Raw genomic sequence first — 13196 nt, 5'->3', positions numbered from 1 at the left:
CTTACAAAATTCAATTGTTATCCGATTTTGAGGGTTAATTGTATAGAGTTGCGTATTTAAAATCCGTTGACCCCTACAAAGATGACTAGTTGGGTTTATCAATTGGTCAATGGTCTTTGCATATTAATTGACAAATGAAACTTAACAAAATTGAAAATTCTCACGATTTTGGTTTCAGATGCGACGATCGACGATCGATGGCTATGGCTTAAGAAGAAAGATTTTTTTCTGCCCCAAGCTATTTGGAAATTTCAATATTTTGACTTTAGAAAGTTTATCCAATAAGCTACAACCTAAAATTTATGGTTTCAAATTTTCTCTTTTCTCTTTTTCGTCCTGGGCATTTGTATTTTACTTAATATAATAGACCAACATTTTTTCCCGACTTCACTTTCATGATCAAATAATTCGTAAAGGTTAATTTTAGTTTTTTTTTCTCTAACAAGGGCTCAAACTTAAAAAAAATTCTACTTATAAGAAACAAAAGAAGAAATATTCGTATATCATATGGATGCGATTACTAGAGAGAGAAAAAAAAGAGAATGAACCAAAATGGTTAAATAACTTCATTTTCATTAATATAGTGACCTTATTGTCCCTTCTTTTTCTTTTCTTTTTTTATCAATTTATCAAAGGTGATGTAGGCTTAAGATCCTAAATTAAAGGATAAATGTAACAGAAATTTACAAAAATGTTAATTATCGTATTCATATGTTATATGCATAGCGTATTGTAGAATGTAGAGTACAAACTCGTGATTACTTATACCAAATGTCTAATTGAATAAACAATAGCTGAAATAACCAAACCATCATTGTTTTGGTCACTCCTTTTCCATCCAAAGAAATATAATTAACTTTAACGTGTAAGTGAGTCAGAGTCAATGTTCTGGAACTGAATAAAAAATAATATACTTCAAGTTTATTATTGTCATATATATATATATAGAAGAACAAAAAACACAATCAGACGCCTCATGGGCTGCTCTTTTATATCAATTGGAAATAAGAAACATAACAGAGATTAAATTTGTTAAATAACCACCTCGTGGGCTGCCTTCTGTTTTGGACATTGCAAATAGTGCATGCATTTCAACAATAACTTAGTATACTGATATATTCTACGAAGAAGAGGAGGAGGAGGAGGTGGCGGTGGAATTCTATGTCGCTCTTTTTTAAGTTGGGGGTATATTTTAAATACATTGCACATGTCGGCTACGTTTGAAATAGCAGCCCTTAAAATGGCTCTACTTGAGCCCAAATATAAATATATCAATTATCAAAGAGTGGGCAAGGGCCGAGATTACCATTTCCTGGACAATGGATTTTAAAGCCCAGAGAAATGGGAATTTGGCATTGTATGACAACCTAACCTAATAAATGGCATTAAAAAGCCCAACTTATTGTTATTGGCATCTTATGGCCCGCATTCATATTTTAATTTAAAAATTAATTTTGTATAAAAAACTAGGTTAGATCTTCTCCGCCCCCCCCCCCCCCCCCCCTCTTCGTATCTCTTCTCCGTATCTCCTCATTCTCTCTGTTCACACCAAAAAGATTTAGAGCAATTGGCATAACTAAATGCCCAAAGAAATGGATCAACCATGAAACTGAATTCTTGTGGCCCATTTTTGAAGTTGGCACAAGTTTTTTTATTCTCTCTTAACATTAATGGACGAAATCAAGGAAACTTTCTACAAAATTTGTACAACAATTTTGTCTAGAAAAGAATTATTTTGTTTTGAATCGAAAGAGGAATAAATTTGGGTGACTATACACATTTCAAGTTTTTTGAACTTTCGAATTTGGTGAATACACATCTCAATGTATATCAACTTATATATCAATATATATCAACCTATATATCTGTTTATTTCATATATATCATGCATATTTAGATGCATGTCTATGTATATCAATGAAAAAATTGTGTGATATACACTAACATGCAATGTGATATACATGTCTATGTATAGTGATAAGAATCTTGTGTTATATACACACTGATATATAACATCCAAAACACGTATTGGTGATTATTTGCAAAATGTATATCACAATTTTATTTTCGTTCTTTGTGTATATCAAAATGAATATTAAATTTTTATTTTTCTTCTTTGTATATCCAAACTTTGAATTTATAAATATAGTTATTCAAAATTTATTGGCGTTTACAAATACTTGTGTATAATGCGATATACAAATTTCTAGAGTAAATATTATATAACTGGCGTTTACACACGTTTATACAATATTATAGAATTATGTATAATTATGTATAAGTGCATATACTTGTGTATAATGCGATATACAAATATATTTTTAAAGTGTATAAGGGTGTATATACATTGTAGTGCATAAGTTGTATCCATGGGAGTTTGACACTTTCTTCTTTTCTGCTTCTTTTTATTTTTATTTTTTTGAAATACATTATTATGCATTATGTATACAAGTTTATACAATGTTATGCATCATTATACATGTGCTGCATATGTACAACTAAAATTAAAATTAATTTTTTAAAATGTTTTTTCTTATTTTTTCTTGAATAATCTATGTATAAAGTCAACTTTCTTGTTGATTTCTCAATAAAATTACGAACATGCAACAATTTTTTAATTTTTTAATTTTTTAATTTATGCTATTTTGAAGTTGGAAAAGAAGAAAATTTAGAATTTTTGAGTTGCGTTGTGGCTGATTTGCATTTTATTTTCAAATACTTAATAATCAAAGGAAATCAAGAGAATGAAAAGGCTGGTTGTATAAAGAGGGAACAACAACAGTGGTTGACCGTGTGAAATAAGCTGTTTTTCGGGAATTAGCCTATTAATTGTGGGCTATAGATTTAAAATTCGTATCTAGGCTATTGTGTTGCAATGCAGGTGTTTGAGTTGTACTTATGTAAAATTATCCCAACATTCGGCTTGTCATCAATAAGCATAGGTAAAAGGGCTCTAAAGAAAAAAGAGGAAAAATAGAAGGGATCTTTACACAAAATAGCCATTGGATTCACTGTTTATTTATTTAGTCAGTGTATATAGATTATATATACGATTATAAATATTTTATACATGAATTTTACATATATTATACATTCACAAATTATTTTTAATTTAACTGATTGGTGGGAGGATGTTAGAATCGAAATAATCAAGTGTCATGCGAAAGTTAGTAAAGCAAACCTTGAACGACGTTATATTAGACAATAAAAGAAAAATATACCAAAAGAGACACAAATATTTAATGTGGATCGGTCAATTGACCTACGTCCAAAGCGGAGATGAGCAATCCACTATATTAAAAGAGAGTACAAAATATCGAGAGAACAACCTCACAAAGAGACAAACACAAGTGACACACTAACACTTATCCCGAAAAGTTCTCTCCCTAAACACGACTCTCAAACCCCATATGGCTACATTGTGAATGCTACTGAATAAGAAGGAAGGATACTCAATTTATAGAAGTCAAAACATTTTCCTATAAGAAAAGAGATTCGCCAAATATGAGAGATTTATGTTTCCTTATAAGAATAGGAAAACCCAATTATGGTAAACATGTTACTCTCAAGAGATAGGAAAATCAAATATGATAAAGAAAATCAAGACAACTCCTAACAACTATTTAAGTTAATTTTTCAAAATAATACTAAGAAATAACGGAAAGCAAGAACAGAATGCGAGAATAATTAGCTCTTCATTCCCTTGATTGATTAGAGGAGAAAATAAGTAAAGATGAAAAACATTGTGTCTCCCAAGGATAATTTGTATGGGATTCTATGCTGATCTCGGCCCGAGCTGCATTTGGGAAGCCCATTCCCACGGCGTTCATAGCTCAGTTAGTGGGCTAGGCTGCTAGCAATAATGAAAATTCTTCCGCCCGCTAATTAAAAAGAGATCTTTATACAAATAGCCGATCATATTCATAGTTTATTTTTTTCTAGTCATGTACATAAATTATACATAAATTATACTTAATTATACATATATAATACATAATATATGCACACACACATATATATATATATATATATATATATATATTACATACACATGCTATTTTTTGTTTAAGTGGTTGAATGTACAGCTATTTGGGGGTTAATTCTTCAATTAAAAATAGTGGTTGAATGCAGATCCTTCACGATAAGTTGTATGGACGTAGACAACACCATCACGATCCCTCCTTTTTTTTAATCATTAGAAATGCCACTTGGCCAAGTGACATTACCTGTGGATTAACATATAAAAGAAAATATTACGCAATGCCCTCTTTTATCCAATATTTAATCACAAATCAAACTTGGAGGCAATGGAATAGCATCTCCGTTCTTGTGACAAAGAACAAACTCTAAGTATAAGAGTCATCAAAACATTCAGAAACAAAACTAAATAATATGATTATTTTAACATATTAGCACAAAAACTTCCTTTTTCTGTGTTGGTGATAATTGATATACGAATTAAGGAAGAGGTCTAAGACTAGAAAGCAGCTTCTCTCAGTGAAATCCGAGTGGCATTGGCTCCTAAGTTGTGTAAAAGACAAATATACAAAAGAATGGAATTCACCACTTTGTATTTGGTGTAGGATCAGAGAACTCCAAAAAGGATAATCTTTTCTTTTCTTTTCTTGAATATTTGAATATAATTGTTTAAGCACTTACTAAAAAAATTAATTAAATTATATTATTCTTGACAACCCCGTAAAGCTAAGAATGAGATTCTCCAATTAAAGAATGCCACAAAGGTCTAGTCATCTCCAATTGTGTCACTTGAAACTCCAAACACCTAGCTCAAGACGAAATAATCTAAATAACCGTTGAAAATTTAGAGTGCAGCTCAAGGCATAAGAAAGACAATATAATTTATAGCTGGAGAAGAGATGCAATGGATTGGATTTGAAAGTACATAAAATAAACTATTAGAAAAAAGGTTTTATATATCACATCACTCATGTTAGATCGATCGAATCAATTTTAAATCAAATGTTTCATTAACTTCCAAATAAAACGATTTGGTTCTCCCACTCGATCAAATAAAATTGAGTAAAATTACCTTAATACTAGCTTTAATGAATTTAAAATTTTTACCATCTTTATAGCATCATATTAACATGTCTTTGTCTGTATCTCATAAGACTAAAAATGAAAGGAAATATATTTATCTGTTCAGTGTTTACATTGAACTAATAAAGGTGAAACAATTATTGTACATTATACTTTTCGTTAAGTGTAATGTATTCTTAATTCAGTCTGTACCTTCTAATACTAATTTTTTTTTTATCTGATGTAAACATAGCGTGTGGAGTTTGAATAACATAGCATTCACAGAGATGATAGATCAATTGGGGTTGAAGCCCTTTTTGTTTTAAGTAAGGGCTCGTCCAAGCCCTATTAGATCAGATCAAAAAGCGCATGAGCTGCCGTCCTATGTTGAGTGAGGAGGGAGAAGGTACCCCTTCTGCCAGTGGCGGACCGAAGTGGTGGTTCAACCCGCTTCACAAAAAAATAATATTATGTATATGTATAAATTAGAATTAAAATTGTGTAAATTTTGCATAAATATTTTATTTGAACCCACTTGACAACTACTATTTTACGACTAAATTTATATAATTCTAAGATTTAACCCGCTTGCACAAAATCTTGGGTCCCGCATTGCCTTCTGCTAAGCTAAAACTAGAGAAGTTAAAACAAAACATCTAATGTGACACCGTTTTTATGGACATATTACATACCTTACTAGAAAAATCTTTGATACTACGTGTAGGGTTCTACTTTCGTAAAGACAACAATGCTACACCGAGTGTGACATGTATTTCCATATAAAAGTCTGCCAATGAGAAGGGAGAGTAGTACTACTCATTACCAAAGTATCTTTTTAAATAATAAGCAAAAAATAAAACAAAAACACAAAAGTTTGAAAACGAAAGGAAAGCATTGGAGAGAAGAGATGGTCCAAAATGCCAATACCAATCAAATAAGAAAAAGCCAAATTGCAAAACAAGGACTTTATTAAAATGTCTTATAACTACAATGTGCCGGAATATTACCAAGTAGATTCCGGGCCGGCTAGGCTAATTAAACAACAATGTCTTTCTCAGCTGGGTCAGTCTCTGGGGTCCGCTGATCCTGCCCGCGGTCAGTTTTAAGTTATTTACTTAGAGCCCCCCTTAGTTTTTCCCTGTAATATTTTTTCCTCAATAAAGTTTAAGAAATTCAAAAAAGTCACTTCGTACTGCTCGAGTGAGGATTTCGAAGATCGCATCGCGAAAAGGAAGAGTGCTATTCACTGTAAGATGCTTATCTCTTAACAATTTGATCTTCTTCTGTGAGAACGTTGTTAGTGTTTTTCAATCTTCTGAAAATTGTTTTTTTTTTCTTTTTCTTGTTGGGTCAATTTCTTGATTTTATGGTGTGTTGTGTAGTGGAGAAGTTTAAAGATTGAATTTTTAAGGTTTTATTCGATGAATTATGTTGGGGTTTAGAGATGTAATTTAGGGTTATGGTAGATGGCTTGAGTTGACTACTTTCTTTTTTGAAGCTTTAGAGAGGCTAATGAGCTGAAATGTAGTGTTTGATACAAGGAATGGGTTAAACAGCTGGTCAAATTACAAGGGTGGGTTGTTATTTATGAATTTGAAACATTTGGAAATTTGGGGATGTGTTATTGTATATTCCAATACTACAACAACAACTATGCCTCAATGTCAAACGAGACGGTGTTCAATATATGAATCCTAAAAATTCATTCCAATACTCAATTTCAAAGTAGGCAAAAGGCTGATCAGCATAAATTGGTCTTGAGCTGAAATGCAATATGTAATACCAGGGGTGATTTCACCAGCTGGTTAAATAACTAGTCCTAATATATAAATTTAGCTCATTTTGAAACCTGTGGGGATGTGAGTTTAGATAATCTTTAGATTGAAAATCCAGTATTCGAATGATATAGATATGTAGAGTAGATTGAATATGGCTTCAGATAGGCAACCTCAAATAGTTCCGAAAAATCAGAAGTCGCTGCTGACGTATTAGTTTTAGATTAAACATACATTGAAAGTTTCTATATTTACACACACACAAAAAAAAAAGGTTTTAAACTATATTTGATTGGTCTCTCAGTCTCAAAAGTCAAATAGAAAAAAGCCAAAGTGCTGAGACCAGTGAGAGAGAGAAGAAGATCGGTGAAGTTTCATCTGGGAAAAAGGAGCTGTAACAGAGGAGGTAGGAGGAGTTTCGTTCTACTGTTGAGGAAGAGGGAGTTTCATAGGTTTCGGGAAGATGGGGTTTGGGTGGGAAAGAAAGCGAAAAGGAAAAGCAAATAAAGAAAGAAAAACGACAAAAGGAACAAAAATAAAACATTTTTTTGGGGGGAAGTGTGGGTATGGAAATTGGGAAAGAAAGTGAAGATGGAAATAAGAAATTAAAAAGGAAAGCAATAAAGTAAAAAGAAAGGGAAATAAAAAGCATCGGTTGAAAAAGACAAACTGTTTGAGAGGAGATTTAATCCTGCACGCAGGGGATTACAGAGCTGCTTCATCCGGCTTATTAACCAATGTACGCACTGACTTGGGTGCTCCCCTTGCCTCTAGAAACATATAGATCCTGAGTCAAAAGCAATGGGTGCTGGAGCAACCGCATAGATCCATGTGGGTCCACCCCTGTAAAGTTGAATACTTTGATGGTTAAGACAATTTTAATAAATGATGAGTTAACTACGGTATAGGAGGATTAGTTGGTCCGGGAATTGCTATAATTGTAACAAAAGGTATGTGGTGACAATGCTTATTACATGGAATCAGGGAAAACTAGAGCAATTTAAAGAGGACAAATCTTTTTCTTTTGTGTGTATTATATTTCAGAAAGTAGTGCTCTATTGTTGTTTTGCTGATTTTGAAAATCTTGTAGTACTTTTTAAGTCTTTGTTTTATGACTGCTTCATTATTTTATGTAGATAAATGAAATGTATCAGCCCAAAGGCGTTCCAGGTTCAAGCTTAGTCCACAACAATGCAGCAGTGCATAGTCAGTTATTAGACTGTGATGACGGCTCAATGGATCCGACCAGTGGAGGCAATAACAACAGCAATCCTAGTCTTGCTTCAAAGCAACGTCTGCGTTGGACCAATGAGCTTCATGAACGATTTGTTGATGCTGTCGCACAACTTGGTGGCCCGGATAGTAAGTTTCTGGACTTCCACTTTGGCCAGTCTATTTGCGCCCCCCCCCCCCCCCCCCCCCCCCCGTTGCCTATAGACCATGGCAGCTGTGTTTGGTCTGGCTTGGAATGCCTGTCTTTTGAATAGTCCTTTAGGAGCATTATAGTCAGGACTCAGGTGCATGGAGACGTGTGCATGCAAGCACACAAATATCATAAATAACCGAGTGTAGATGACCACGTAAATGCAATCATGTCCCAAAAATTGGGCGGCCAACTTTCACTTGACCCCAGTATTGGTTATTTTTCTAAATAATTGTTCAAGCCTTAGCTTTATGCGACATATCGGGGAAAAGGGAAAAGACAGTTTTATTAAAATCTTTGCAATTGGAGATATAATTGAATTTTGGTAAATCTGCAAGTTGCCGTAAGTTTCATTTTGTATATTTATATGATCTATGATATTCCATCAGTTAATCATTAAATTATCTAGATTTGGCAACTAATACACCTTCTTCCTAATTAATATTGCACTTTTTCAATTTTGAATGTCCCAAAATGTCTGATAATTTAACTAAAAGTATTACTACTTTATACAACTACTTCAAGCTTCTAAAACTCATATTTACTTAAGTAAATCAATATTAAGCTTTAATGTGACTATTTCTCTTTCAAACTAATTTTTCAACTGTTACATAACATTTATTTCGTTGTAAACTACTACTAAACCTATCTTATCCTCCATGCCAGTCAAAAGATATTACATAAAATGCCGGAGGGAGTAATAACTCTTTGAGGTGTGAACTGAAGTATCCAGTATCCTTGTGTTTACTGATTTATTATACTCTTCTGAGATTCTTTTCTCTGTTTCAGGAGCTACACCGAAAGGTGTTCTTAGAGTCATGGGTGTACAAGGGCTAACCATTTACCATGTAAAAAGCCATTTACAGGTATCATTCACCATATTTTATTTGTACAACTTATCCTTCGGAAATGTGTGCTTGAATTATTCTTTTATGGTAACTGACTTTCGTTTATTTTCCTGTTGGCTCAGAAATATCGACTTGCTAAATATCTTCCAGATTCCTCATCTGATGGTATGCTGTGATAGAATTCAAAATCGTCATGGTTGTCTACTCCTTATATTTTGAACCTAGCTTGATTAATTGAGGATGTGATGAAGTTGGTTCTACTCCAGTTATGCCAACACACTAATGTGCTTTTGTCTTGTGATTGCAAGGGAAAAAACCTGATAAGAAAGAATCGAGGGATATGCTATCAAGTTTGGATGGTTCATCGTAAGTAGATTTTCCCTTGTTGCTTGTGTAGAATTCTTCTGAATGCATGAACTTGGAATGTATCTACACTAGTCTTGTATTCTAAAATGACCACAAAGTCAGTCCTTGTTTTTTCAAAAAACTAAGTGGTTTGTATATTTAAGGATCTTAAATATTTGACTCGAGAGAGAATTGCTTGTTAACAGAGGAGTGGAAATCACTACGGCTCTAAAGCTGCAGATGGAGGTGCAAAAGCGACTGCACGAGCAACTGGAGGTATGCTCTTTTAATGCTTTTTGTATAATTGGTATGGATATAGTCTTTAGGGAGCATTTAATTGACAGCTAAAGGAATGTGAAGAAGAACCTATTTTTGCTGCTTCTGTAGCAGGAGTGTTCCTTCTCTTTTCCTATGCAAAATAATAAGCAAATGCTAACCATTGGCTTCATAATTTTTGCAGTAACCTTTTGTTTTCAATATGCCGCTTCAACAAAGACCTGCAAGAATATCTTTTGCTCATTTGCTTACCTTGTCTCAAGAAAATTAAAATGTATCTGAGTATGTTGTCTCTCTTAAAATCTGGGTTTATATCCAACCTATCAAAAAACAATGTGGGTTTATATCCGTGCAAGTCATGAGAGGGAGCAACTGTACTAGGGTGATATGCACTAATCTTTGCATTGTATATGAAATGGTATAATGTACCGAAAATATACCAACTTTCCTTTGTTTTCTAGTGGTGGAGGTACTAACCCTTCCGTTATGTCAAGGGTTAAAAGCTATTATGAGCACGAGGAATAATGCAAAAAATGTAGCAGAAAGGTTTTTTGGCAATAGGTTGACATTATTCTATATTAGAAGATCAAAATTCCCATATCTATGACCATTTTTGAGCATATTGTTGGGACATGCTCATGGACACGAGTTCACGGCTACCAAATGAAGTGGCCATACGATTGGATAACTTAATTCTGCCTTTGTGAAATATCAAAATTCACTTGGTATAATTAATTCTGTTTCTACTTTACTTCCCCTGAGTTTGGACAGCATGCTTTCGTGCATGAAGGACGACTGTTAATTAAGTCCTGCAAAAGTTTCAGGCTTGTGAAAGTGGTAACAGCGCCCTTTTTCCTGCTCTTTAACAGGTCCAGAAACAGCTACAACTTAGAATAGAAGCCCAAGGGAAGTATTTGAAGAAGATAATCGAAGAGCAACAGCGGCTCAGTGGAGTTCTTTCAGAAGTTCCTGGTTCTGGGGTCACTGCTCCTCCAACTGGTGACAATGGCCCAGAATCTGATAATAGGAGTGAACCAGGGACTCCTGCACCAACATCTGAGTCCCCTAATGTTGAGAAGCATGTAAAAGCACATGCCCCAACCAAGAGCCTTTCTGTGGACGAATCATTCTCCTTGCAGCATGAGCCTCTCACTCCAGATTCTGATTGCCCAGAGTCGTCGCCAATGGAGAGCCCTAACGGTGAGAGGTCATCGAAGAAACAAAGAGTGGCCACAAGTGCAGCCTTTGCAAAAGACGATGTGGCACTTACACATCAGATATTGGAATCAAGCTTGAGCTCACCATACCAGCAACCACCTTCAGTTTTTATAACGAGGGACCAATTTAATCGTACATCAGGATTATCTCTTGGCATTGAGGATCAGAAAGTTTCTGGTAACATGTAGTTATTCGGTGCCCAGCACACTGCTTGTGCAACATGACTGTTTCGTCTAGTTTGTGTAATCTCTGATGATATATGTTATCATTTGGTCACAGATACCGCATGGTTTTTTAATATAGTTGGTTTAATTCTCTCTTTAATCTTCAGGGGTTTAACTATGGCTTTATGATATAGGAGCGGTTGTAATTTATTGCTAGATTTAGAGTTCTGCATCCTGCTCCGACTAGTTTGAGCTTGAGGCGTAGTAGTTACTAGTTAGTATGTTTTAAGTATTGAAAGTTGGTCTTCACAGCTAGGTCCTTAGTACTGGACAACACATTTAGCTTCTATCACAGTTTGTTTGCAACACCTCAATGTTGCAGCTGTCTTTGTGACTCAAAGTATTGTCGGGGGTACTGCTGATATTGGGGTAAATTCCACACGTATTCTGCTTGTTTTTTTTGTTTAATGTTTACCATATTTTTTTAAAATCGAATGTGTCATCTCTTTGTAACTCTGCCAATGTGAGCTTCACAAACAATGGTCGGTCTCAAGTGCGGAGAAAGGAGGAGGATTATGGTAGGTGACAACTAGCATCGTAGTAGTCTAACAAGATGAAAAACGTCACTCAGTAATATAAGCTGATTAAACTTTTTTAACTTAGTAAAAGCTTAATTAGTCAAGGAATTACAAATTAAAGATCAGAGATCACCTGAGGATCATAACCTTAGGCCTTATTACATAAGTAGTAAATATTTAAGTAGCTAGTCGCCTTCCAACCGAGAATCAACAGCTAATAATCAGTTCCAGTACATATGAGATCACCATTCTCTTTGAAAAGTTTGCAGTTTTCGGGTAAAGTGCAACAGTTGTCGCAATAGGATTCAATTAGCTTATGTTGTCGATGGCGAGTTGGGCAAACCATGTAAGCTGCATCGCTAATGCAATCTCGAGGACAAGACTTCTCCTCCTCCGCCGCAGTTGCCATTTTACTTCCTAGTACAAGTGTTCCTACATTGCACCCATATTAACCAGAAAAGAATTCAGGATTTAAATTTTATGGGTTCAATATTTAAGTTTTTTAGCATTAAACCCATTATATTTTTGAAGTTATGGGTTTATATTTACTACTTTTTGCAAATTTAATGAATTTTTATAAATTATACTTCGCGTCGAAAGTTATGAGTTCAATTGTACCTGTCACTTTAACACTATATCTGCCACTGATGTTAACAGTTAAACTTTGGTACATTGACGATGTAGATTTTTCAAATTAGTAATTTGTAACGACAGATAAACCGTCTATAGTAAACCTACATTATATCTTAGAAAATAACATGCTATAACCAGTTAAAGTTAAATATTACTCTCTTATGCGATGAAAGAGGCATCATCACAATATTATTGCAAGAAAAGAGTATATTTTCTCTACATGCTATAAGTATTACTCTCTTCTTACAAAATGTTTCTCACTCTTTCGTTTTAAATATCCCGAAATAATTAATATTTCCAAGAAAGCTTAGAACACAATAACTTTGCCAGAAAGTTTAAGCTAGGTGAACAAAATCAGAAAGAAATGTATAATACGTCTTTCAATATTGTAGTTTCAGAATTACTGAAATCACTCACCAAACAGAAGGAGGAGAGCAAGGAAACCAACTTTGTGAATAGCCATGTCTTGTCGTGAGTTATTATTTTGTGCATAGAGGATGTTACACTATCAGCCTGTTTATAGCAGATGAATGATCTAAAGAAGGAAAAATAGAAACTCATGAACATGTTATGACTTTGTTTCATTCCAAAAATGTAGGTATTTCTAAAAGGATTTAAGTTATATGCATCAACATTATAAATTTTTGATGCTATTCGTGTAGTTTAGCTGGTCAATTATCATTTTTATCACGTTACTCATTAAGGTTTGTCAGTAATTACCTTTTTGACCTCATTATGTAAATACTTTTTACAGCATAAATGCATATGACTTAAACTCTAAATAGACCACACACCTTTATTGTTGTAGCAGTGTGTGATATGCCGTAATAGTATGTGGTCTTTTACATTAATAAATTAAAATCCACAGCTGCAAATCAGCTTTGAAATTCAGAAAA

General features: G+C 33.9%; 1 protein-coding gene and 1 long non-coding RNA gene across 2 annotated transcripts; one reads left to right on the top strand and one right to left on the bottom strand.

Moving 5' to 3' along the window:
- Window positions 1–6113: 6113 nt before the first annotated feature.
- Window positions 6114–11249, top strand: LOC104108448 (myb family transcription factor PHL7-like). The gene is made up of 7 exons (XM_009617491.4): window positions 6114–6288; window positions 7952–8177; window positions 9028–9104; window positions 9209–9251; window positions 9395–9452; window positions 9638–9707; window positions 10577–11249. Exons 2-7 carry the CDS (start codon window positions 7961–7963, stop codon window positions 11111–11113), a joined length of 1002 nt encoding a protein of 333 aa, XP_009615786.1. The 5' UTR covers window positions 6114–6288; window positions 7952–7960; the 3' UTR covers window positions 11114–11249.
- A 476-nt stretch (window positions 11250–11725) lies between these two features.
- On the bottom strand, window positions 11726–12851 carry LOC104108447 (uncharacterized). The gene is made up of 2 exons (XR_011408827.1): window positions 12718–12851; window positions 11726–12099 (listed from the first exon to the last, which is right to left on the bottom strand). It is a non-coding gene; the product is annotated as an uncharacterized lncRNA (long non-coding RNA).
- Between the last annotated feature and the right edge of the window lie 345 nt (window positions 12852–13196).

The sequence above is a fragment of the Nicotiana tomentosiformis genome, chromosome 6 (assembly GCF_000390325.3).
Source record: "Nicotiana tomentosiformis chromosome 6, ASM39032v3, whole genome shotgun sequence".
NCBI classification, from domain to species: Eukaryota; Viridiplantae; Streptophyta; class Magnoliopsida; order Solanales; family Solanaceae; genus Nicotiana; species Nicotiana tomentosiformis.
The sequence above is the reverse complement of the archived record's forward strand: the minus strand, read 5'-3'. Positions and strand labels throughout refer to the sequence as shown.

Coding starts and splice junctions, on each gene's coding strand:
- LOC104108448 (XM_009617491.4), top strand. CDS start 7,961: ATGTATCAGCCCAAAGGCGTTCCAGGTTCAAGCTTAGTCCACAACAAT. Junction 9,105..9,208: donor ATGTAAAAAGCCATTTACAG/GTATCATTCACC, acceptor CTGTTGGCTCAG/AAATATCGACTTGCTAAATA. Junction 9,708..10,576: donor GACTGCACGAGCAACTGGAG/GTATGCTCTTTT, acceptor GCTCTTTAACAG/GTCCAGAAACAGCTACAACT.